Here is a 27,677-nt window from a genome sequence, read left to right as displayed (position 1 = left end):
CAAACACCTAAGTTTAATTTCATGTACATGCTGCTAAAGAGTCAAAAGTCAATGGTTGGGATAGTATGCCAACCAATCAGTGGGGTTGCGGGACAACCTAATGTGCAATGTAGCATAGACCAATCCACTGTTGTTTTGTCTGCTACAATCAGTACTATGCGTATTTGGGGGTAGTTCAAGGTGTTCCCTACAGATAAGGGATGGCCAACAATGTACTAATCCTTATATCTTCTATAAGTAGATATGTTTCTTTAAACAATCCCTTCTCTCGATAGGTTTTGTATTTTGCCATGTAGAATTACATCATAGATGACGCATATTGGGGTATTAGACCTCTATGTATCCATCATAGATGACACATATTGGGGTATTATACCTCTATGTATCCAAGCTACTCTGTGAGTGTGCAAGCATCAGTCCGATGTCTGTGAGTTCTCCCTGCTTTATTAAATGACAATAAAGTAGTGCTTCACTATATTCCTTGAGTTTGTCTGATTATTTGGTCTGAGATCATATTCTGTAATTCCATCTACCACAAAAGATGTGTCAAGGTGCTAGAGCACAAGGTGAATAACAGCCTCAATATGCTGACATTAATTGCACACTGGGCGCTAGATCTGAATAGTGATGAATATGAAGAGTCAAAGTGGAGCCATCCCTTGGTCCCCATGCGGTGGCCTGTGTCACACTCATATGTTTTGCACAACAGATTCCCTCTGACCAAGCTCTTCTTATTGTATGCAATGCATAGAGTAAAAGCAGGACATATAGTCAGCACTATTCCACCTCCTAACCTGCACAGTAGCCAAATGTAAAAAGTAATAACCATTTCTCTCCTCAATCAACAGGGCACTGTGTTTCAAAGCAATGAGTCATTGGTCCGAGGTGGTACATTTTCTTTCTGCAAGTAACTACCTAATCTGAGCTAGTGATTATCAAGAAAATAATAGCATTATCCCCATTGTCCAACCTTACAGGTCTTCACATCCAATGTCAATTTTCCAAAGTGACAAATTAGAATTGAGGTGCTAGAACGATCAATGTTCCTTGGTGTCTGACAGAATCATTGTAAAAAGCCAAAGTATGATAAATATTGGCATTTTCACTATGATTTTTTATTTCTTCATCTAGCCATTTTGTATCATTCTTGCAAGAGGGTTTCTTATTCTTACAGTGAAGATGATTGAAGACTGAAGGGAGAATACATTAGGCCTTTTTCCTTGTTGTTGAATAATCACTTCACTCTATCTTCTTCCTTAAATATATTATGGAAATACGTATCATTAGCATGTTCACTTAAATTCTTCAATCCTTCTTTATTTCATAATCTCAGTTTTGAATAGTTTTCCTAAAAGGCACTCTTTTTAAAGGTTTTTAATATAGCACTATCCTAGCTCCAAAAAGCAGAGGAGCACTTTACAGTGAATATAATAATCTTGAGGAGTTGTACATAGACCCGTATGACATGCAGGGTTAGGTTTGTACATCATCCTCTCTGAGTCTGAACACTCTACATTGAAAGACTGGTATACTTTTTTCAAACTAGTCATCTCTGCTAGTTGTTGAACTGGCACCTAAATACCGGATGCTATTTGCATGCAATGTAATTGTCTGGTGTTTTTATTTTATTCAGACTAAAGTCTGCTGAAGGGCCATTCACCCCACAGTGCTTCTTGGCCATAACAATGGCAGTAAACCTTTTAATATGTTAATCTTTTTCTTATGTTTTTTATGTAGTGTGAAAAGTTAATTAACCATATGCACTTAAATAAATAAAAAATATCAAGTAACATAACTTTAATATTTTGAGCACCAGGTTTCCTATGTAGTTTAATGGTGACCCTAGCCATGGGCACATCCCACCAAGTTAAAATCAAGACGGCACAAAGTTCACCTTCATTCGATTGCAAATAAACATCCAGGTAGATTATATGGAACAGAGGCCCTTGCTGAAATGCCAAGACCTTATATAATACCACTTATTTGAGATCAGGACAATAAAATAATCTGGTGGTACAGCATAACAACTCCAGTGTTATTTAAACGTGGGCAGGCTCCTGGACATTGTATGCTTCAAAGGCAGCGCATTCATTTTTGACAAAATGATGCACAGGCATTAAGCACACTTGAGGCTGAATTCCACATGCTTAGCAAAGATTAAGGGTGTATTCTTGGCACTTGGCTGCTCTGCAGTACCCGAGTAGACCAATGGATGTGCATGAGTGTGGTGTGATATCCTGTCCCGGCCCATGCAGCGGTCGGAGACAGGGAGGGTGAGGCCCGCGGAGGTAGGCCTCACTGGCGCAGCTCAGGCGGGAGCTAAATGATATGCGGACATGCTTTGCTTGCTTCACTGCCCCGGAACTGCCTCTGTGGAGCGGGGGCGGGGCCTTTATTGTACGCCTTGCGTCACCACGTAGCGGGACGCAAGGCAGACTTAGCATTCCTCCTTTATTTCAACTTGAACCAAATGACATGTAACATACATTTAAACTCTTAAACTAAACAAGGAAACCCCCACCTTAGAGTCATTATGGGGTTGTCTACCATTCATAGTCTCTGCGCCGGGTTGGCAGCCTGGTGGCGGTTCTCAAATCATATTCCCCCCCCCCCCCGGAGCTGGGCCCCACTGTCTCCATGAGTGTCTCACCTTCAATGTCCGGTACACCCATTTCTGGTTCACTCAACAGCTCCCGGGTTCCGTCATCTGTGACGTCTCTGCCCTGCGGGTTCTCGGGTTCTCCATCACTCGGCAGGCGATCGTCTTCTTCTTGGGGGCATTCACTGTCAGTCCACAGCTTTCTTGGCACGGCCTTAAACCACAACGCATTTCTCGGCCCTTGTTTATGTCCTCTTTGTACCGTTATCATAGTTCCTTGTCGTTTGCTGATTGTCCATGGGGCTGCCTCATTGCGAGTGTCCAGCTTGGACCTTGATGGATTCTGCATCATAACCACCTGGTCGCCCACCCGGTGGTTGGATTGTTTAGCCCGTCTCGTGATGCTCATGTGGGCGTTAGCTCCAGTCCTTTTTGCTTCTGTCCGCTCGTTGTCGATCATGTCCGGGCTTCTGCTGGGGTGATGTGGTATGGAGGAGTTTATTATGGTGCCAAACATCAAGTCAGCCGGCGGGATGTCAGTCGTGCTGTGAGGTGTGACTCTGTAGTTTCGCAGGAACCGATAGAGATCGACCTGCCAGGGGCTAGCATTGACCCTCGACAGTCGCAGAACCTTGTTGAGTGTCCTCATAAATCATTCCACATCACCATTCGTCTGTGGCCATCTTGGCATGATGTGGTGGTAGCGGATGTTGAGCTCTTGGAGGTATTGCTTGAACTCCTCCATTTGAAATGGTGGGCCATTGTCTTTCCTGATCCTCGTTGGCAGTCCGTGCGTCGCGAAATTTTTTTCAAATGCGGGGATGACCACCTCCGCTGCCGTGGACTTGGTGATCTCGACCTGTGGATAGTGCAAATGGTCATCTATAGCCACTAGTAGGTAGAGGCCTTCTTGTAGTTTGCAAAAATCTATGGTTATCGCGTCACATCTGCCAAGCCCTCGAGCAGCCGACTGGATAGGTTCTGGGTCGGGTGGAGCCCCGGTTATTTGGCATGGTAAGCAGGTGTTTATCAGTCTTTCGACCTTGTTGTCTATCTGGGGGAACCACACTCGATGCCTGATCCGAGCTTTTGTCCGTACCATTCCTTGGTGGCCCTCATGGGCTAACACCACTATTCTGTCCTGGAGGCTTGGGGGAATGATGATTCGGTTTCCCCTGAGTAGTAATCCTTGTTCCGTGATCGAGAGGTCCTGTCGGATGGTGAAGATCCCTGTGAGGAAATTCTTTGCCTCTGATGTCTTGTTGTGGGTGTTTCTCAGGAATGACTTCCATTCCCCTGATATGATAGTGTCCTTTATCAGGTTGCAACACGGGTCTTTGTGTGTTTCTTCCGCGATGTTGTCCAGGCTGATGGCCCTCAGCCTCATGATTTGCACTACCTGACAGATATGCTCCTCTGTCTCCTCTGCCACATGGATTTCCTATGGTGTCACCGCTCTGGGGTGTGTTGACAAAAAATCTGCCGGATTTCCACTGCCAGGCTGGTATGCCAATTCAAAATTGTATTGTTGGAGGTGCAGTAGCCATTTGGCGATCCGAGCCGGCGGGTGGGAAGATGTGTCCATGAATATGGGCAGCAACGGTTTGTGGTCCGTGTATGTTGTAAATTTTCTGCCATACAGGTAGAGGGCGAAGTGGCGACACCCCCATATCACCGCTATCGCCTCTTTTTCAATGTGGGAATATCGTTGCTCTGTCAGTGTTAGTGCTCTGGAGGCATATACATTCGGCCGTTGCTCACCCGCCTTCGTCACCTGTGTGCGGATGGCCCCTAGGCCCACTGGGCTAGCATCTACATACAGTTCTGTTGGGAGCGTGGTGTCATAGTAAGCCATCGTAGTGTCCGCTGACAGTAACGTCTTTATGTGTTCAAATGCTTCTTGGCAGGCATGTCCCCATTCCCACTTTGTGTTGGCTTTGGTAAGTTCTCGAAGGGGTTCCGACAGTGTGGCCAGATTTGGGATGAATCTCCCACGGTACGTAGCCATACCTAAAAAACTGCGCACCTCAGTTGGCGTGGTGGGTGGGTTAGCGGCCTGGATGTCTATGACCTTCTGGGGGTCCGGTGAGATGCCTGTACTGTTGAAGATCTAGCCAAAGAAGGATATCTTGTTTTTTAGGAATTCACATTTTTCTTTGTGGATAGTTAGTCCTGCCCCTTCTAACCTGTTGAGGAGCATGTGAAGTCTTTTGATGTGTTCTTCTCTGTTGCTGGCGTGGATCAAGATGTCATCACTGACATTTAGGACACCTAGTATGCCGCGGATTACTTCTTGAATTGTTTGTTGGAAAACCTCGGTAGCCGATGAGATTGCAAAACTCAGGCACTTGTACCTTTTCAGGCCAATGTGTTTTGAAAAAGTCATTATATAGCGCAAGTCCCTGTGTAGCTTCAACAGATGATAGCCTGCATTGCGGTCCACCTTGGAAAATATCTTGGACCCCGTGAGGTCAGCCACTATTTTGTCCAAAGTCGGGGTAATGTGGCACTCTCGCTTGATGGCGGCGTTTGGTAGGCGCATGTCTATGCCGATTCGGACCTTGCCAGGTTGTTTTGGCTTTTTGGTGACTACCATGGGAGAGACCCAGAGCGTGGGTCCAGTCACTTCTTCGATTATGCCTGCCTTCTCCAAAACCCTGAGCTCCTTTTCCACTTGTTCGTGCATGTGAAACGGGGTTCTTCTGTGCCGTCCAGCTCTTGGTTGGACCGATTCGACGATGTGGAGCCTAATTGACTTCCCCTTTAGGCATCCTATCCCTTTTAGCAGGTTGGGGTATTTCTCTAGGACCCTCTCGACTTCTTGTGAGTCCGTCACTTCACAGATGAAACTCACTACCCCCAAATCCTCTGCAGCATCTCCACTCAGGAGGCATTTGATGCCCGCATTCACTACATAGATTTTGGATTGCAGCACCGTTTCTACGTGGCTGAGAGTGGTGCGGAACCTGCCAACTACGGGTAGTGGGGTTTTGCACCCGTATGTGAACAGCAAAGTGTCAGTTGCCTTCAGGTCGGGTTGTGGCTGTAGTGTTTTAAATGTGGTCATTGGCATCACATTCACAGAGGCGCCAGTGTCTATGGTCATCAAAACTTGCTGGTTTTGGATTGCTACCCGGCATTTGTGTCTCCTGACTTTTTTCCTTGGCATGTCGTTCCCGTGGTTGAGGGCTGACACAAGGTAGACTTTCCTCCCTTTCTTCCATTGGTCATTGACAGATTCTTGTTGGGCTCCAGCTGCGTCATCGCCTTCCTCCTCAGTGGAGGAAGTCGTGGTCTCCACTCGGTGGGCGATGGCCTGTTTCTTTTTCTTGCCCCCACTCTTTTCTTGGGCTGTTTGCGGTGTTTGTTGTTGTTGGGCACCTGATGACCGGCATACCTTGGCGTAATGGTCCTTCCTGCCACATGTGCCGCATGTGGTCCCCTGTGCTGGGCAGTTGTGACGTCCATGGCGTTGTCCTCTACACCATCCACATTCCATGGGCCCTGGGATTCGAGGCTGCCATCTGGCATGCGTGTAGTTTCCGCCAGTTTCATCCCTTGTTGATTGTCGATTCGTGATCTGGGCTACAGTAGCTGTTGTGAGAGCTGGCTGTAGTTTTTGAAGGGTGGTGACCATGTGAGCTGCTCTGGGGTGAGCCAGTTCCCTCTGGTGACCCAACTCAAGGATTCGGGTTAGCGAAATGCCCTTTTCACTCAGTACCATCCTTCTCAGTTTCTCCGAATGGATGCCGTTGATGAGCTGTCTCCGTATTTCCTTCCCAATGTCTGTGAATTCGCACGATATCGCCAATTTCCTTAGTCGGGTGTGGTAGGCATCTAAGGTCTCCTCTTCCAATTGGATGGTAGTGCAGAACATAAATGTCTGGTAATCTGGATTGAGTTGCGGGAGAAAATGAGCCGTTAGGGCATCCTTTGCTTTTTGGTAGATGTCTTGGCCATCATCAATTGTCAGAAAATTGAAAATACGTAGCACATCATCCCCCACATTCAACAAGAGGTGCAATCTCATTTTTCTCGCCGTAGTAATATCTTTACATTACATTGCCATCTCAAATTTTTGAATCCATAGTTGCCATCTGGGGCCAACCGTTGAAGGATCAGCGTATGGGTCAAAAGGGTGTATCATTATCGACAAGCCACCTTGTGAGCGGGCTTACGGTGTGGACACTGACAGGTTTGTGGCAAGTCTGGATGGCGTGCCAGCCCTGGGAGTGGATGTTCCGGTGGCCATGACTATGCCTCACTTTGCCATTAGCGGGGCCCTGTGCCTCACCTTAGTGTGTCCCTGTGGGGGTCTGTGGTCTCCTTATGTGTAGCGCATGTAGGGCGTAGACGTAGTGCCTTCCCCTTCATGGGGTATTGCTTCGCAGGGTTGATGGATCCTGGTGTAGCTGCTGCGTGTTGGGGCCGATCCAGCGTTGTGCTGCATGTCCGTCCTGATCCCACGTTGTGAGGGGATCAGGGAGAAGTGTCTGTGGCCACGCGGTGGAGAGAATGCCTTCTCCCAAAACATTTTTTATTTTTTTTTGTGGGTGGGGTTTTGTGTGTCCCCCCCCACCAGGTTTCCAAAAATTATGCTATCGTTATGCTATCGCTGAGTGCGGCGATCAGCTGTTGTTATATGGCATGCGTACCTTTGTTCACACGTTTCCTCGTTGCCAGTGTGATATCCTGTCCCGGCCCATGCAGCGGCCGGAGACAGAGCCCGCGGAGGTAGGCCTCACTGGCGCAGCTCCAGCGGGAGCTAAATGATACGCGGACACACTTCGCTTGCTTCACTGCCCCGGAACTGCCTCCGCGGAGCAGGGGCTGGGCCTTTATTGGACGCATTGCGTCATTGCATAGCGGGACACAAGGTGGACATAACAGGTGGCTCAGTACTAATAACAATAATAATAATCCAATACTTCCAATACTGAAAGGAATCATCTCTGTTCGTAGTGAAGCTGGAGCATGGGCTCATCAATGCCAGTGCTTGGTATTTTAATACAGGCCCTACAGGGACAGAAACTAGCTGACTGCACCACATAGACAAAATTGGTCAATGTTCTGTGCTCAGGAAATAGGGACGCATGGCTCCTGCAAAATCATTTAGGGTGAAGTTTAGCCACTCCTCCTGATCAGAAGCATACATATATTCAACTCATGCCTAAATATTCACTGAAAAAATATGCAAGGTGCATGTTATAACATATTGTATCTTTCTGAGAGTCCCAGGAGATAAAATCCCAAAAGCACATCATCAAGGTAAGGTGCCAGAGGCCACACAATTGCCAGCGTAGAAGCAAAGAACTGCAAAAGGAAAAACAAGAGAACACATCCTGGGCCTGATTCATGGAAGTGTTTTATAATGGTGCAATCCCATAGGAAAACGTTCCATGAATCAGGCCACCTGTCTCTGGAACAAGTAACCAATGCAGATCAGACTGCTGCCCCTCCACCCTACACTTCATGAAGGACCCGGAATCCTGAACACATTACACTTCACAGTCGAGCGATTACGAATCACTGATCGCTCCACTCACCCTACTTCTCCCCCTCCCTGCACTCACTAACTATCCGAGCTCCACTACTGTGTCTGCACCATACTTGTAACCCATGTGTGCGTCCCCTATTTACAGCGCTCTGTTGCTTGCCAGCCAGGTGTGCACTTTAAACATCCCATCCATACATGCAGACATACATGCAAGATGATCGACCCACTAAGGTGCAGCATGACCCTCACAGCTGTCATCCACTGAGAAAAGGGTACACTTAAACTAACCCTCGATGATTCTGGTGAATCCCTTCCTCCCAGAATGGTGTCACTGGCCATATTGAAGTTTTTTAAACGTCACATTGTCTGAAAACAAATACAAAATTACATACAGAAAAAAACATGTTCTGACTTCATTTTTTTAAAGCGAAAGAAGGGACATGGCCAAATACATCTAAACATGTAAAAATGAATAATGTAAAATTAAACATGGACAAATACAGATAGACATTTCTGAAAACAAAGTGTCATAAATGGAAGAGCCTGAATCATATTTCATTGGTACAGGTGCCTAGAGAGAATGCAGAAACTGCAGTTACTCCTCTGAAGCATTGAAGGACAACAACCACCAGAGGACAATAGAGCAGCTTCACTGGGTGACCATTCAGGCCCCTTGACAAAGAGAAGGGGGAAGAGGTGGGGGAGCCTATGAGCCCTAAACAAAAACTTCATACATAGTATAGACACTGCATTTGCCTACGCCGGAAGACAGCGATGAAATAAAAACTGCTTGCTTTTTAAAGGGGCTGTTGGATGCCGCATGATCAGAGGTAACCGACCTGTCACTTTCCATATGTTTAGACCAACATCTCCCATGAACCCTTCACTATCGACTATGCTGCTTGGGGCTGATGGGAGTAGTTTGCCAAAACATCTGAAGAGTGACAGATTGTCTCTTATGTATAGCTGATGTATACCTGAGAGAGGTACTTTCAAGCAACATGGCAGCTCACGTGAGCAAACTGCCCAAAAAGAGCTGACCTGCACTACTTTGCCTGGGAGCGAGGAATATAATGGAACTGATAATTTTGGAAGAGAACGTTTTATTGATACCTGAAGCTTATCGTTTTAGCGTATTCTGAGACATCAACAAGCGAGATATAAAATCAAGAGGGTGCATTCAACGGGGGTGGATGGCCCATCGCGAATATAACAGTTGGTGTCTATATCGCAACAATTAAGTGATATTAGCACACAGGCTGTTTTGATGGAATGCACATTGAACTTTCAATGAGGTGTCTCAAAGCATGCTATTGACAGGAACTTTGATTGCACTTAATGTCCAGGTATGTTCCTGCCAAGGTGGTAAGTGAGCATTGCTTTACATTTACCAGTTTCAATCACCAATGCAATGCGACAACGTTTCATACTTAAGCAAAGCTAAAAATAATATGCTTTTCCCACAAACATCACACACTGTAAAACCCAAATTAGCACTTTATCGAGAAATATCACCCCGGACGTTATGTCATGTGTCCCTGTCCTCTTCTGTATATCCCTTCTATGAAACTGACACTTTCACATCATGTGTCAGGGTGGTCATTCCTGCTGTTATTTCTATGTCACTTCAGAAGGCAATCGTGTTGAGCAGAATGCATATTCCTCTGGCTCTGCACATTTTCATAACTGAATATTTCGCAAACCTGCAGGCGGTGAGAGCCCTACTCTCTCGCACCGTAACATAACATCCCCTTTGTTAGAGCTTGCGTTGCTTTTCAATGGGTTGCCTTACAGGGATGTCATTTCACCAAAATGCCTGTGGTGGCGGAAGTCACATCACATGACCCTTGACCCCCTGCTGACATCACAGGAAGTGATGTCATTTGACCCCACCCCAAAGTGAAATCACAGAAAGCGATGGAATACAACCGTTTACCCCTTGACAAAACAGGAAGTGGCATCAGATAGCATTGTTTCTAAGTACACTATGAAAAACATGGTTACAATATCACTGTAACGTGATATACATTTCATACAAGAATGGATCACCATATGTATCGGCAGAAAAAAAAAACATGCTATAACTGCAACTTGCGAAAATCACAATACATAGTCCGAAATGGATGCTTATTCTACTGTAAATGCTTTTTAGAGGATTCTGTCTGCATTGTAAATTTGAGGTGTTTAAGAACAGACTAAATCGGTGACTCACCCACTGAAGTGTGCCTGAAATAAACCTTTAATGAGTCTAGCAATTATTGTATAGAATTCCAGAAAGACAAATCATTTGTTATTCCTATTCTTTCTTATTTAGGGTCACTGCTCAAAATGTTACAATTGGGGAACCCCCTGTTTTTTTAAAGAAGCCGGAATAAGAAAGCCAGCCAATCTAGAAACAAAGAGTCACATGACATTGGCCACAGCCCAGGAGCTTCAATCTGTAAATAAATTAAAAAAATAAAAAATAAAACAAGGTTTTTTTTCTTCTTTTTTTAGATGTAGCAAGGGAGACCTCAAGGGTCGCAAGTGCGACCCGTGGCAACCCCTAAATGACGTCCCTGTTGCCTTATACATTACCTGTCCCAGAATCACCAGGTTCAGGAGATCAGAATAGTCACATTATTTCCTGTAAACTGTTATGTTTAGTTATTATACACTATTAACTCAGACTGTAACAAAGACTAGGCTAACAAGCCAAACCTTCATGCTTCATGAATTCGACACATTTCGTGAATCCACACTAACAGCCTGTTTTGTGGAAACCGCATTCCAGGCTCAGTTAAAGCTTGGTGAAGTGGAGGACAGGTACAATGTGATGGCTGCCTTCAAAAGGTCAATGTGGTACTGTACATGTAGCTCGGCTGCGCAAGGCTCAGGTGATAAACTATTTCATTTGGGGTTAACAGTTTGAATTCAGCAATGGCCAAATGAAATGTGAAAACTTCCAAAGCAACGAACATATGGACCAAATCAATTTGTCTGTAAATTGTAGTGTACTGTTTTCAAAATGCAGTAAAGTCGTTGGTATCTGGAACGTTATTAAACAGAACACTCTATGAACAGGAACCTGCATTGCTGGTAATAATAATGGTTCCTGGAGAACGAGGATGTTTGCCAGGTTTTGAAGGAGTCACGTGTACATTTTGTGCTTGGCGATATTGGTAAAACTATCAGTTAGCCACACCCACAGCAGGTGTTGCCTCAGATAACCTCAGATAATGGAGAGTTGGCCACCAACACAGGAGTAGCTGGCGTCTGAGGTGGTGGAGACAGGGTCATCAGAGGGGGCCTTGCCATTGCAGGGAGTTCTTGTGCCAGAGGTGGTCGCAGGTGCTGGCGGGGTGCCAGGGGAATTGGGGGCCCTAGTTTTCTTAATGCAGGAGTAGAGTGTGATAGCTTGTGATATATTTTACAGGACTTGCTGCACATTTCCCAATTTATTTACCTTGGAGTTGGCAAGGTCGGGATGGAACCTCCACAGGGAGTGGGTATGGCAGTGGTGTGTGTGACACTTCTCAGATAGATAAGGAGGGGGGTGTAGGTAATGTTGATACTGTTGATTTTGGAGCAGCAATTGCAGGAGGCAGAGGTGGTCCCGGCAGATGAATTAGAAGAAGGAAGAAACTGAGGCCACTGAAACTATGTCTGCCCTTGCAAAGGGGACAAGGGAGGAACAGGCTTTCCTTTTCAAATTTCAGTTGGGGCAGTTGTCATTTCCACTTATGTCCGTGCCCACCTTGTCATGGATCTGGGAGCACCTCACTTGCAGGAAGGGAAAACTATCAAGAGGGGAGCATGCAGGGGAGCATGCATTGTGAAATTCAACATATACAAGAGTCTAGACTAGTGCAGTATATAAAGGAAGGGTTGCACATTGAGAAACACAGCAATGAACAAGCAACTTTGATATTTTATTTGTATCGCAATCGCACATAAGTGTTTCAGTGCATGACGAGGCAAGGGGAGGGGGAACAAGGTAGAAGAAAATAACGATCTTACTAGGCCCAGTGACATTGAGAACGCACAAGTGCATGGGATAGGGAAAGGGCAAAGTGCATGGATGGGGAGAAGTGGAAAGTGCTGAGCAAAGAAATAAAAAGATATGATAAATAAATAATTAAAAGCAACAATAATAGTGCAGTCAGCAAGAGGCAAGTGTTAAGTTTAAGGCAACAGACAGGGTGTGTCTGATAAGTGCAGAAAAAGGGGGGACTGTAGGGTAACATGTACATACCCCAGTGCAAGGGATTGGCAGGAGGTAGTGCTGGTGGGTGGCAGGGTGAGTAGGTACCTGGGCCTGAAAGTCAGAGCGTAGCCAGGTGCACAATGCCGAGACAGAACAGATCAGCAGGGGAGAGGAGGAGAGAAGGCAGAAGCAAAGAAGAAAGCCTTGAGGTGCTTCCGGAACCAGAGATGGTTCTCCTCAAGTTTCAGAGTGGCATGGAGGCTGTTCCAGAGGGAGACCCCAGCCTAGAACAGAGATCTACCCCAACTCGTTTCTTTGAAAAACGACTGACCCTGAGGGAGTTAGAGGTGGAGGAGCAAAGAGCTCAGGAGGGAAGGTATTTAGAGAGGGACAGCTGAAGGTATTTTGGACACAGGCCCCAGAAAGCCTTGTGGACAATGCAATGGGTCTTGAATTTAATCCTTGCAGCCACTGGTAGTCAGTGGAGAGATTTCAGGGCTGGAGAGATACCATCCCAGGGCTTGAGGCCAAGGACAAGTCTTGCAGTCCTGTTCTGGATAAGTTACAAAGGGCGGAGAATAGAAGCAGGTAGATTTAGAAAGAGGCTGTTGCAAAAATCCATCCTAGAGAGAACCAGGGCTCGAGAGACCGTGAGCTTCTGGGGGAAGGAGAGGAAAGGCAGAATACCTCTGAGGAGGTGCAGCAGGAAGTTTGACTTTTTGGAGACTTCAGAGATGTGGGCAGAGAAGGAAAGCGTGGAGTCAAAGATGACCCCCAGGTTCTTAGCCTTGCAGGTTGGGGTAGGAGGAGGGTCAAGGGAAGAGGGCCATAGAGTGACAGGAAAGAGGATGAAGGTGTGTCGATGAGGAAGATCTCCGTCTTGTTGGCATTCAGGTAGAGTTTGTTTGCGGCACACCAATCCTGATTAGCAGATATGCAATCAGAGAAAAAAGAAGGAGACGAGGTGGCTGAGGGAAGCCTGAAAATTAGTTGACTGTCATCAGCATAGCACTGAAAATTGGAGCAGAAAACGGCAATGCGATGGACAAGAGCTGCCAGGTATTGGTTGAAGAGCCAGGGTGAGAGGTTAAACCCCTGGGGAGCAGCACAGGTAGAAAGGGAAACGGATGAAAGGAAGGACTAAAGTTGGACCTGGGAGGGTCGATCAGAGAGGAAAGAGGTTAGCCAGACCAGAGCCTGATCAGTGATACTGAGGTTGTCACGGAGACGGTTGAGCATTTTGCATAGTTACCTGTTAGGACCCTCCGGACCTTACTAGCTACATAACATTTGGACACCCCACCCTTTTCCATGGATTTCAGCACCTTCACACTCGAGACGGTTGCTTGAAATTGGTAAAACAACAATGTGGTCGTAGAAGGACCGGTCCCGACACACGGAACAAAACTCGAGGTTCAGGCCCTAGGATGCACAGTTTCCAAGATATTTGCACTGCAATGAACTGCATCATGCCAGGGTGAGGCGACCGGTGGGGAGAGAGCACAGAAGGTCCCAGTATGTACCAGCACACCAACTCCCGCCTCCCCCAAAGTCTGCTCCGGAGTATGTCAGACAGCCACACACACCCAATCTCAGTGCAGTTAACTTCAGCGTGCAAAGCACATCTAGCTATAAGTGAATCGGAACAGTGACCTATAGGAACAGAGTTATCATGTCTGTCTACAGAACCCATTCAGAGAACGGGTACTTCTGCTAGTATGAAATGTTCACATTATATTATTATTTTTATGTTAAAGTAGTCATTTGGCATTAATTATTGGATTCCCTAAGTGATAAGGCTGAAAAAGTTCAGTTAGACACTTGTCAGAGAAGATCCAAGTGGACTACTCGATCAAATGGTGCCTTGTAATCCAGAAATCCTCCATCAAACACTAGTCAATTAAAAATTTGTTTGGGGGAATGGGGCAAGGAACAGTGACTTCTATTCCCATATTGCAACGGTTTCAGCAAAATGTGATTGTACCATTCAGTTAAAGAATAGCAGGCTTATGTCTGTGATTTGGAATCTCTTCCCATCAAATGAAATATCCAGCTTTTTTTTAAGAGTTACAAAATCTATGTAACCATCTACTAAGTACATATGCAAATGTAATGCTTCTACCAAGGGTTCCATTGGAATCTGTATGATCAGAAGATTAGCTCCCAATAGGTGTTTTGTTTAAAAACAGGCTGCTCACATCTTTGTCCTGTGTGCAGTTTTGAAAATGAATATACAGATAAGCCTACAGCAGCACTCCAAGCACATTCCCTCTTGAACATCATGTTTTATATTAACCTTGCACAGTACATATTTTATGGTTCACTGCAGATTTAATTAAGGCACTTGCCTTGCCCCTAGTGAAGCAACTGATACCATTAAGTCCTTATTTGATTATTTGCATTGCTGTTTGTGTTGTTTTCTTTTTTTGTATACATTCAGGACTACATGTCCAAGAAAGCAAAGCGATAACAAGGACTCCTTCAGCATAGTCTGTGATATGTGTTGCTTTAAAATAATTATGCATAATGTGCCCACAGCAATAAAAGATACATTTGTGCCGGCACTGAAAAAAATCAGTGATTTGCCGAAGGGAAACAATTGGTAAACCCTGATAACCAAATATTTTGAAAACATTTTGAAAAGCTGGAACAAAACACCACCAGAATAAGAAAAAACATGAACACTGAAAACAGGAGACCATAGCCATGATCAATATATTACATTTAGATTACAAAGTTAACTTTACAAAATGACTGATTCATCATCCCAGAGGACAATAATATAATCTATAAAGTGAGCCCAGGAGATGACTTCATTTTGTTACAAAATGATAGGGTGGCTACATGTATGCTTCTGTTCTTAGTACCAATATAAATGTATGCATAGCTTGGTGCACATTTTGTACCCATTGCTGTCCTCATGGCTTGGTAAAGGACATGGGGATCAGATAAAACATGCTGTTTTTCAAGCAGATATCAATCATAACAATACAATTTTGTGTTTTTCATTTCAATAACTAATTCATGCTTACTCATAGTGTAGATGGAAGCCACATCATCAATGGTGACTAATGGCTAGTCAACCCAGGTTGTGTTTTGTAGCTGGCCAAGTACATCCTGTGTATCACTAATACATGAGTATAGGACAGTACACATATATGTAACACTGTGTGACCGAATTCAGAGACATGCATCATTATCAAATCCATGTCAGAAATGTTTGGCCGGGAAAGCAGAAAATCATATGTGCTTTTATGGACCTTAAGGAGAGGTTACTAGGTTGGCATGATTGGATGTGGTCTAGTCACATGTTTGGATGATTTGCTATTTAAAGGTCCCCTACTTGGCCACATAACGATAATTACATTAATTTCATGATTACATTTGGCAGGCGGTTTGCACTGAGTTTTACATAACCATTAGCAGGCAGTTGGCAGTTACTTTTTTTGTATGTAATCAGAGTGGTTCATAATCAACAATTTGCCCACTGTATCTATCTACGAAATTAAAATCACATTGTCATTTCTAGGGTAACATAGGACAAGATATTTAGATATGTGAAGAATAAAGGCATGTTTGTTCATTTCTGGTTGTTGTATCCATTTCTCAAAAGGCATACAATCAAACTAGGTTTCGTGGTATTTCCCAATGTGGAATAATTATGTTAATATTTATGACATTGGAGCTGATTACAGTTTGCAGGTGCCCTGCACTAACACGTCTCCTCATCCCTCCTCCTGATACCCCCCCTTCCCAATACATTGTTAAAATATGCATACAGTGATTATCCCAAGCATGTTAACATTGTAAAAACACTGTCTTTACTTTACTGTACATCCTATATTAGATACTTCAATTGTACAAACTGTAACTAACCATCTCTCATTTACCCACTGTCAGGTTTCTAACTTCTCTACAACTTCTTGTTAATGCTTCATCCATATTGTACAATCGTACTCCTGTGAAGCACATAGAAACAGTTTACTGCTGTCAGCTCTGTACACTGTTTATTGTCGAAGTACTATGTTCCTTAACTCAAATGAATACAAAATCAAATGTAACCTAACCATTCTGTAACTCTGCAAAAATGAAATGCTCATGTCCATATCAGACTAACCAGAGACAGTTGTACCACCTATTTAAAAACATAAATGTTTTCCATCACACAGACAAATAGTGTTGCAGATTGATCAAACAACCAGTTTTTTGAACAGTGGTCTACCATAGTCTTTTTATACAAAAGGCAGCTCCTACCTTACCGAGTTCATGACACTCATCAATGAACTGTTACAGACCCAAAAAGAATTAGCTTTTCAATTCTGAAATCATTATACGTTTGGATGAAATATTCTTTTATAAATTGTACCCTTTATTTTTGTTCTTAGATGTATTGTATTTTATGGGATTGTTGGTAAAGTTGTTTGTATACCAATACAAACGTACTACTAGTACCACAGACTCCCCCATAACAAAGACCAATCACTAAATCGCCCCCTCTCCACTGATGGCTACATTGTCTGAAAACTGGCCTGTTTTGCTACATTTACTCTGTGACTAATCTTTTTCCATCCACCAACTCATCCCCACCACTACAACCATGGACAAATATCAATACACTTGGGTGGATCTAACTTCTCAAACCTATTGTCACCATTGCACTTGGTGACACTGACCTTGCAACTCATCTCACCTTCCACAACACATTACTAGCTCATGCATTTATTAGGATGCCCCATCAAACTTTTTAAACCTGCTTAGTAAAAGCCCCTGCTAACAAAGCATTCCTCATTTCACCCAATCCAAGTGTAAACTGGCATTAGTTAAATGATTTTGGTACACAGTTGTTTACCCCAAGCTAAATCCCCTTACCTCACATGCATGTCAACAGAAAAACTCTTCCATCAACTAAACTATCAACTAAAATGATAAATCACTCCATTACCTCCACCTTCTCAACAAAGAGCTGTTCAGCATCCTCATGGAATGTTCTTCCCTTCTTGACCCACCAGTCTTCAACGATGAAACTTCTGTGATAACCTACTAATGTGCTTTCAACAAGGATGACCTATTTACACAGATACATTGCCTTCTCCCACATCTTATATAATCTCATCTCCTCCCATCATGCCTTCATCCAACAAACCCAGTTACATACTCTCCTCTGCTCATTATTCAAAAGCCCTAATTCGCCTATCGGTAAATGCTCCCTCAACTTTGAATCCTGTGAAAATGACCACTCGGTGAGCAATCTACACAATCCTGCAGAGTGGCTTGAGTCGGTAGAATCCACTCACCCTCTTGAACCGTAGCCTGCTATAGGACTATCAAATAAGGCTGGGCAATCTTTTTCAGCCAAACAACATGAATACTTTGGAAGCTTGTTGTTTAGAAAAGCTTATTGAACTTTTCAGAAGTTCGGATTTTACATTCAGGCTCAGTTCATGAATGTTGCAGTCTAATATTTGTGTAAATATTAAGCTGAAAAGGTCTGCACTGCAGTTACCAGGAGCTGTCCAAAGGAAACAAAGCTGTAAGTAAGGTCAATAGCTTTCAGCTGGTCTGGAAGTTTTCTGAGATCAAAAAGAAAAATAACTATGTTTTCAGTTGACAAAATAATCTGTGCTGCAATAATTTAGCACATGAACATGACTGCCATAAACTCACACCATTGAAATATGACCCAGCTAAATGATATTATTTTAGGCAAATCTGATGTATATCACATTGGGGGTCATTACGACCCTGGCGCTAAGGGGTTAACGGCACCGTAAAAGGCTGCGGCACTGTTAACCCCTTAGCGCCTAATTACGAGGTCCCTTTGCGGGACACGACCTGAATGGCTGGTCTGGACCAGCCGTTAAAGTAGGGACCCGCAAAGGGACCTTCGAGGTAATTACGGTACCGCAATTTGCGGTACCGTAATTACCGCCTTCTCCAGTCCCATTGAGCCCTATGGGGCAAAAATGGGAATGGGGAAGGGCCAACGGTCAATGGGGAATTACCACCCCACCAACCTTGGAATGGGGTGGTAATTCCTCATTGAACATTGGCGGACTTGTTACAACACCGGCAGCAAACATGGTGCTAATAGCGCCATGGGTTAACGCCAGTGTTGTAATGAGGGCCATTGTCTTTTCCAGCCTGATCGTTTTTGTAGAGGTGAATGTCAGATGACCTCTACTTACTGTAATATTACCATCCTCTCTAAAGCCCATTCATGTAGATACAGAAGTATGGAAGACTGCATCATGCCTGATGATCATCAGACTGACTCTATCATACCCAACATGGCTGCTTCAAGCTTTAGGAAGAAAAACCTTTGCAGGATGAGAATGACATATACGCGCATCTGACATGTCAGTGACTTGCCGCAAAGTAACGGAGGTGAAGGACTATTAGCCACATCAAAAGGACTGGAGAACACAGTTTTGAATCATGACCGGAATGAGTCAGCCTTTCATCTAGTGAATGAACTGAGTGCCATTGAATTGCAGCTGATATATACAGTGCTATGAAATGGCATAAACAGAGTTGCAAGTGCTCCATAATGCATCTATAATGACAGTTATTCCTCTGCTGGGCCTTCAGAAGCTGGTCACAGGAAAGGTGTCTTTGTTGCTCGACCACCAACCTTCAACATATCCTCCACTGCCTTTTCCAATCCCTGTTCTCCATGCTCACCTCTATTTTCCTTTCTTTAGGACTCCTCCCACCCCTCACACACGTCCATCAGGCAGTTAATACCCAGCATTTCCCTCGTTGGACCCTTGTCTCTCTCTACTCTGCCTCTCATTCCCATTCGGACACTGCTATCATAATCAGAGCCATGAGACCACTTTGGTGGTTGTTTGGGGCACTCAAGAAATGTTCTAAGAACATTAACACATATAGAAATGCATGAATAAACCATGTGCAAATGGGAACTCAGGGTTTCAATTACCTAGACGTTCCAAAAGGATAGAGTAAAATCATTTTGAACACTTAAATAATTGAATGTTTTGCTTCTATTTGCTGTTAGTGTTTCAGAAGTATTTTTCTGGTGAGAAAATAATGCACCATGCACACAAAGAAAATAATCAACATATGCAAACCACCTGAAGCACTGTTCCAGGGACAAAAAGCATATCCCAGGTGAATCCAGCTTTCTTTATGTAGCTCTTATTCATGACATTTCAGCTTCCACCACTTGAGCCATTTTGTTATTCTGCGCCCTGCGCTTTTAGTTAGTGTTTAATAGTAATCCCAAGAAAAAGCCTTAAATGAATCATAAGCACGCACAAGCAGTCACACAGCAAAAGCAATTATATATATATATATATATGAAGACTACAAACAGAGTTTCACTCTTGAAGGTGATTAATATTCCAAATAATGTTTCAGTTTCCGTAAACACTTAAAGCACCTTATCAAAATCCCAAATGACTCAAGTTAGACACTGCAACAAGGCACTACATAGGCTTTCAGCTTTTTATGTCCCATAGTCTATTACTTTGGTTATTTGAGCATCTAATACATTATACATTGTTATTTTATCTACAGGGACGAAATGTGACAAACACATTAGTCCTCTATCCAAAGGCCCATCAACTAATTGTGGGACACTACTGTGGATTTCATGACAAATATGACACAACACAAGACGCCTCCAGAGAAGCTGGGAGAAACACGTCATCTGCTGTCTCACAACAGCACACCTTGAAGATGTGCAGACCTGAGAGTCCAACCAAATCTTTCCCCACATCTGCATCAAAGTGAAATGCTCGCAAGGAAAACTGTTGTACAACTATCCACAGTCAAGACATAAAAAGAATCAAAACCCATTTTGCTCCAAGTATGGAAATATATTATCTAGCCATGCACACCTACAATGTGAACATATACCCATCAAGTATCAGCTTGTATTAAAAGAGGGAAACATGATTGTAAAAGTAATATGCAGCAGTGTGCAAGGTTGAAACCACTATCTGTTCATGCATGGCAGAGCAATATTGATCTCACTTCAAAATGACGCCTAGCTCGGATCATAAGACCCAGGTTACACTGTCCGGAAAATCCCAGGCGTGCCATTGCATACACTTTGGTGTAAAAGGTTTTTGCTGAAGTGCGAATGCAATTGCACATGCCTAAGCGCTGCTGGCATTTGCGCTCCATGATTTCTTAGTCTTCGAGCACGAGATATTAAAAAGTAATCGCCTTTATTAACGCATGCATCTGGTATAGTGCATAGAAGATGCAGGAAGAGGACAGCACAGTCCTTTACATGAGATGAAGCAATGGAACGTCCGGCAAAGGAAAAAGCCTCGCCTCCTTAAACAACGATTGTTGAACAATGTAACAGGTTCGCGAGATTATAATTGAGATCGAATGGGAGGGTTGTGAGGGCCAACATTAACGTACATTTTCGACAGCTTGAGTACATTCTGTGAATGTGCAAACGTGGTTCTATTAAAACCAGTGCAAATGCACTGCAAAGGTCCAGGTGTGCATCTGCAGATAGTTTTACGCATTCATAAAATGCATTTCTGCTCATGCAAATGCACACTAATGAGCACCCAGGTCACGTTACCCTGTAACTAGTCCACTGTTATCTCTCTTATTCCATGTTTCATGATATTTAGCTTTATGACACATGCAAATAAACTCAGTTTTTAAATGTGCTTAAATCACCAAGCAGACCAAAACAGTCCATGAGGCAATGAGTGCCCGTTAGTGTGACCAAAGCAGCCAATGCGGCAGTCAGTGCCCGTCAGTGTGACCAAAGCAGCCAATGCAGCAGTGAGTGCCCGTCAGTGTGACCAAAGAAGTCAATGAGGCAGCGTGTGCCCGCCAGTGTGTCCAAAGTAGTCAACGAGGCAGCGTGTGCCCGTCAGTGTGACCAAAGTAGTCAATGCGGCAGTGAGTGCCCGCCAGTGTGACCAAAGCAGTCAATGAGGCTGCGTGTGCCTGCCACAGTGTCCAAAGTAGTCAATTCTGCATTTGGCCTAATTGTGTAAGGTAGCAATATATTGCATACAGTGTTTCTAAAATCATACACTCAATGTCTGTGTATGGGTTCTAGGCTCTGCTTTTAAATCTAGGCGTTTTCCTAATCTGGTTCACATTACGTCTTTCTGTGCATTTTAGGCCCGGCTCTCCTTTTGAATCTAGGTGATACGTAGCACTGCTCTTTGTACACAGACGGAACCCAGGAAGTAAACATTGTTGTTTGTACAGCTAACCCATTTTCTCCCCTCGCACCTCACACCCTCGTAACTTAGTGTAAGGCAAGGGATCATTCCACACACCCTGCACTCACATAGAACACAAACACTATTGCACAACACCTCTGCCATGAGAATGAAGCTACCTCTAACGACAAAAATTCCAACTGCACCTTCCCACATAATTCTCTATTACCTTTAACACAATTCGCCCTGTTAAGTTCATAGTTTACCTCTGCTGCGCCCATCCAAGTGCCATTCGGACATGGGTGACTTGCAGGGTCTTGGCCACCCTCACATAACTGTAATGGCCGAAAAGCACACACACATAATAGCACCTCCCAATTCTACCACATTTGGACTCCGGTTCCACCAAGGGCATTCAACCAGTGCTTTGGGGCCATGACTATTGTGAAAGGCATATATACAAATGACAAAAAATGAATGAATCAAGTGAATGCGGCAGCAAGTGCCTGTTGTAGTGTCAAATTGTCAGTGTGTCAAAAGCAGTCAATATCTAGCGAGTGCCCGTCAGTGTGCCAAAAGCGGTCATTGCGGCAGCAAGTGACTGTGTGCCCAACAGACAAGCTAGACACACTCCACCCAACTCAGTGCAACTTGTTTATTGCAGGACATCTGGGATTAAAAATGACCTAAAGCACTGGTAAAGAATGTCAAACAGTCATACCACATATTTGAGGGCACTTCCCTCCAAATATTTACCTTTGCACTCTTAAATACTAATACACAAAGCGTTTTTGTAATGTGATTTCCCCATTGAAAAGCGCTCTGTGAATCAGGTCCTAAGTATCCAAACATTTTCTATCTGTAAGCATAATGCTCTGAGAGGCACGGTACAGCTAACATGGTTAGTTAATGGAGGCCATGTAACATCAATGGTATCCGCTGCATTGTAACTGCCTTCAGATTGCTGCGTTGCTGCATGGTCCACCACTCACACGTCTGTCACTATTGGGGAGACATGATAGAGCTTTTTAAGGCCCCATTACAATCGGATGCCTCTATTTTGCACCATTTGTAATTTGAGCAGGATTTCATCAGGAAGGGCCCTGTGAATGCACTTATAATAGTTCAGCCAAGGAAGAGTCCGCCTCTCGACCAGACTATACAAATATATGTGCCTTAGCAGGGGACACAGATGGTCAACAAGGCTAATTTGTTAATAGGCACGTTTCACAACATTTACCTACAGCATAAATGAAATAATGCCATCAATAAGGAAGCCTTATGCACCTGCATGACAAGTTGTGGCGCCCGCCTGGTAATGTCATGTCAGTTAAATAGAATTGTGCCAGACATGTAATCACAGCCCTGGAGGAAAGCCCCTGACTTGCCTTCATTAAGGGAAAGCCAGTCCTTGATTCACACAGAACAGTCAATTAACCTTTTTCGAAGAACCTGTGTCAAGGTGGATAAACATCTGGAATACACTGAGCAACTGGCAGCCTATAAACACTGAAGTGCAAAGGTGAGAGGGTGAGTCCTGTGGCACTGCATGTCAATTTGATATTCTCCGACCAATGTCTTTCAAGTCTCACATCCTGAAGCCTATCTATCATAAAAGACCAAATCCAGTCTAATGTTGTGACATTGAGTCTGAACAAAGAGGGGATAAGAATATCCTGATCATCAGTGTCAAATTCTAGAGACCACCACATACATTGCCAAGCATGACCAGAAAGTACCAAGATGGGATCAGGGAATGGAAAAACAATAGAAAAAAGTTTGCCATGTTTGTGCTAGTGTACTCTAAGCCCTTGATTTTTTTAAATAATGTTATCATCTATGTAGCAGAAAATGCACTGGTAAGTGGTAAACAGCCCAAATGCAAACACGGGCAATGACATACATTGTAGACATTAGGTGTACCAGACGAATAACACCTAAACTAGATCAAAGACGGCATTCAGAGTAAAAATGAGTTTGCCGCATTGTGCTGCATTATGATAAAATCACAGGTTTGGCCTGTTTTTGATCTATAATAGTTTATGTACTCCTAAGCAACATTTTTAATCAATAAATGGTATAACATTTAGAGCTGAACCTTTGTGCATTTGAGCTCAAGGCATGCACATTAAACATGGACAATAAACCAATAAGTGACCTACCTCTTTGCTTTCTTCAATATCCGATTCGCTGCTAAATTCTTCTGTATTTAGGTTTTCGAAATCGGACTCCCCGACAGCGATTGGCACTGTCACAGTGAGGCTTGGGTTGTGAATGAAGGACATGTAGTCACTCTCATCGATGATGTATTTGTCCACACTGCTGCCTATTCCACTGGTGCCTGTTGTTGCATTGCCATCTTTCAAATAGTCAAAATCTTTGCTTAACTCCACTGTGGTGTGGTTAGAGATGCAGCCGTCCTTCTGATTCTGGAGATCCTCAAGCGGTTTGAGTTCATCCAAAGCTTTTTTTTTCTTCACAAAAGCGTTTTCGAAAAACTCTCTTACGCTTTTTTTCACGTAAGCAATTCCAATGTGCATTCTCGCCACTGCGATCTGGAGATTGTTCATCTCGTTATCATCTTCCGTTGCGGTAAGATTGTCTGAGCTAAATGAGCTCAGCAGCAAGGCAAGGAACAAGTTCAACACCTATGATATCAAGAAAGACATGGAATAAAACCATTGTCATTATTTAGCAATTGCTCTTCACCGATCGCATCGATAGAGTTTCACATACACTTTTTTCATATTTAAAATAAGTGTTAAAACCATCAGACTTTGAATGCCATGATGTCTCTTAACAGAACATATTGCGCAATCACATCTCCATCCCATGTTGCGTACATCGAAATCATGTTCTACACATTAAGCATATAAGGATGAAGCTGCGGTACTTTATTTAATCTAAGTAGCACTGGGGTTCCTTCCTATTTCGTTGTTGTACTGTAGGTAGTGTTTTCTTGGCTTAATTAAGAATATAAGAGTGAGGCATTAGAATTTGAGGATGTTGAACTGTTTTCAATAAGGTCTTCTCAGCTGACCAGCCAGAGACATGTACTGTCCCACTAGCAAGAGGTCCTGAAGAGTTTGGGTTTATTTTGTGTAAGGTTTTCCATTAGCCTTTGGAAATACTACCATGTCATTCTTATGAGGGTGCTGTTCCCATGCATCTTCTTGACAGATTGACACAAGACCATCCACTTGATATCTCCCAGCTATTGCATTGACTTGTTTTACTTACTTATCCTTTTCATTAAAACATCAGAAACATCAGTATCTGACCCTCACTAAAACAGACTTTGGAAATACGTGCTTTACTTGGCACTATGTATACAAATTTACCAGAAAATACTTCTGTCAACCAATGACTATAAACAGTCAGACGATGGTTGTTTGGAAATCGAAAACGCAAGTCATGCTTTGATTGTGTGTTTAAGAGGCAGCTGTCAGTCTAGGGAGCCTTCTTTCTCATGGCGTAATGCCACAACTAAACTGTAAAATGTTAGTATAGGTTTGTAGCGATGTATTTTGCTTATTTCTGTTGAATATTGACAATACATCTAGATTGAAATTCTGATTGAACGTCCCCAAATGTTCTGTTTCATGCAAATATTTGAGGGTCACTCTAATCTTGGGGGTTCAAACCAGCCAAGCTTCAACTCCTAAAAGCACCACTATGCCCCCCTCATGCTCCCAATCCTCCCCACTACCATTCCGTAGCCCCTCTGTGCCATAATAATTGCCATTTGTTTCCATTTCTAATACAGGTGCACTGCAAATGAAAAAATAAGTTGACTGATCCACAGGAGCCTCCCAGGGTAGGGCAGAGTGTCATGTTAGGCCCTGTGGAGGGTTGGGATGGCAGCAGCCTGCCACCCACCACTCCTCCTTGCAGGGTGCCAAGATGTATCTGTGGGCGACCTAAAACCTTCCCAGACGAATTCCCAGAGACATTTGAGAAATGTCCTTGAACCAAAAAACAATGAAGCTTCAAGAGATTTGGTGCATCGCCAAACATGTTCGCTCAGCTTGACTGTATTTTAAACTAAATTGAAAGTCACCAAAGAGTTTGTTGCCGTATAAAGGAGGAGGCATCAGGCAGAGTGATTTATACCAGTATGGAACACCAATGAGATTAATAATATTATTAAAACATACTTGATGAAAGTGTTTTGTTAGTCAATAGGTGCCTCGAAGTAAGAGAAATTGTGCAGCCTTCAGAAATCCTATTGTTTATTTTTGGAAAGTGCAGCCGTATGTGGGTCAATGAGCCTGGATGATTTCATCGCCATCTCGCAGGAGCTTTACCATTTGACAGTATTGAATAATCTGTTAGTAGTGATGCCACAACTACATTTTCTATCAAATATATGCCTATATGATATTTAGAAAATTAAATATAAATCACTGGAGATTTAAACAATGCACAAGCCCAAAACGTCAGCTATCCTTCAAATGCACCTGACGTGAACACATTAGTCGGTATAGTACCACAGTCCTAATAAGGGGTCTCTTTTTGCAGTCATCAGTAGGTGCCTTGGAATAATGGTAATGTTCCATTGTTCACAAAGGTGGTGTCTGTATTTGAAAAGTGCAGTTGTCCTTGGGTGTCATTATTTATTTTATTGTGTTGTTGTTATTGGTTTGTAGGACAGTGCACCCCGATAACCAGCCGCCTCAGCATGCAGAGCTCGGATATCTTCAATGTGTGGAATGGCAGAGATGAATACCTGTTCAGATAACTGCAACTGTTTGAATACAACACAATAATGACTCTATGTCTAAAAATGTGTTTCGTATGGGTTGTGTTACTATAACTGTGCACATGCTCAAATATCGTTTGCACATATGCAAGGTTTGTGTAATATTACCATTACTTTTCACATGCCCAAATACTGTTTGCACATGTGCAAGGTTGTGTCTGGTAGTATTGTAACTTTGGGGTGTATGTGATATAATCACTGGGAATAACATCGAGGGTTGCTCGATATTTATTTTTAAGGTACTAAACGCCTGCCCTCTCCAAACCCCCACATATTTAGGACTGGTGTACTTATAAAAACAAACTACAGTCCTATAATATTTGGGGAAATTGGTGGATGGTGCCTTTAATAAAAATATCAAGTCACCATCGATTGTATTTGCAGCGATTACATCACTGGATACTGTAAATTTGCACATTTACAAACCGTGTTTTCACATATGCAAATGATATTTGAGCATGCTTAATTGCATTAGCAGTCATGCAAATGCACTTGCAATGCATTTGCACTGGTGATCGTGTTATATTGCTCACACACAAACTGCATATTCGCAAAGTAGCTACTGCCCATATATCTATTTACAATATATTTGAATGCATACCACAAGGTTTCCGATCACCATGACCATCATGAAAACAGTCAGGCACATAGACTGCCCTGCAACCTCCATGCAGTCCCACATGGTCTCTATCCATTCGCCGCAGAGCACCCGGAAGACAATCAGGAAGGAGTGGAAGAAGTCGTTCATGTGCCAGCGAGGAAGAATACAATCCTCATCGATCTTGCAGACACATTCCTTGTAGCTTTTACCAAAGAGCTGCATGCCAACCACAGCAAAGATGAAGACAATGATGGCCAGCACCAAGGTCAGATTCCCCAGAGCTCCCACAGAGTTACCAATGATCTTGATCAGCATGTTGAGGGTGGGCCAAGATTTTGCAAGCTTAAATACACGGAGCTGAAATGAAGGAGAAGAAGTAATGTCATTTAAACATGTAACACCCATGCAAAGAAACAAAAGCATTATAATTGATTGAAAAGACATATTCTTAGTGATTATTTTTATTGCAATATGCTTTACTAAATTACACTTCAAAATATGTTCCACTAAAGCAGACAGTCACTTGACTTTCTGATTCTTTAACTGGAATAGCCACCTCAGTTCAGATATATTCCATTCCAAATCAAGCAAAATTAGGCCGCGTCCTGAATGTATACAAATGTGCAAAGTCAGGCATGGTTCCACTTGAGGAGCTATTTATATATAGTACTTCAAATCAAGTTTGGGAACAAAAAAACATGAGAAAATGCAAAAAATTGCCAAATGAATAAGTCATTTCATGCTATGTGTGATCAAGAAGTTAGTGAGTTAGTTAGTTAGTTAAAATAAACAATACTGAATATGTGTACAAGACAAGAAAACACATACCACTGCTGGAATATATTGTTCAAACAAGAACAGTTCA

The 27,677-nt window shown here is 43.3% G+C and overlaps 1 protein-coding gene across 7 annotated transcripts in view; it reads right to left on the bottom strand.

Moving 5' to 3' along the window:
* Positions 1 to 27,677, bottom strand: part of LOC138488904 (sodium channel protein type 2 subunit alpha-like) — a 1,014,718-nt gene that overhangs the window by 398,274 nt on the left and 588,767 nt on the right. For all 7 annotated transcript variants that reach the window (XM_069616299.1, XM_069616302.1, XM_069616297.1 and 4 more), the window contains exons 16-17: positions 26,813 to 27,169; positions 23,612 to 24,097 (exon numbers count right to left, since the gene is read on the bottom strand). In XM_069616299.1, the coding sequence (XP_069472400.1) occupies positions 23,612 to 24,097; positions 26,813 to 27,169 (843 nt within the window). The remainder of the gene's footprint in view (positions 1 to 23,611; positions 24,098 to 26,812; positions 27,170 to 27,677) is intronic.

This window comes from Ambystoma mexicanum, chromosome 9, assembly GCF_040938575.1.
Source record: "Ambystoma mexicanum isolate Mex_15411 chromosome 9, UKY_AmexF1_1, whole genome shotgun sequence".
Lineage (NCBI taxonomy): Eukaryota > Metazoa > Chordata > Amphibia > Caudata > Ambystomatidae > Ambystoma > Ambystoma mexicanum.
The sequence above is the reverse complement of the archived record's forward strand: the minus strand, read 5'-3'. Positions and strand labels throughout refer to the sequence as shown.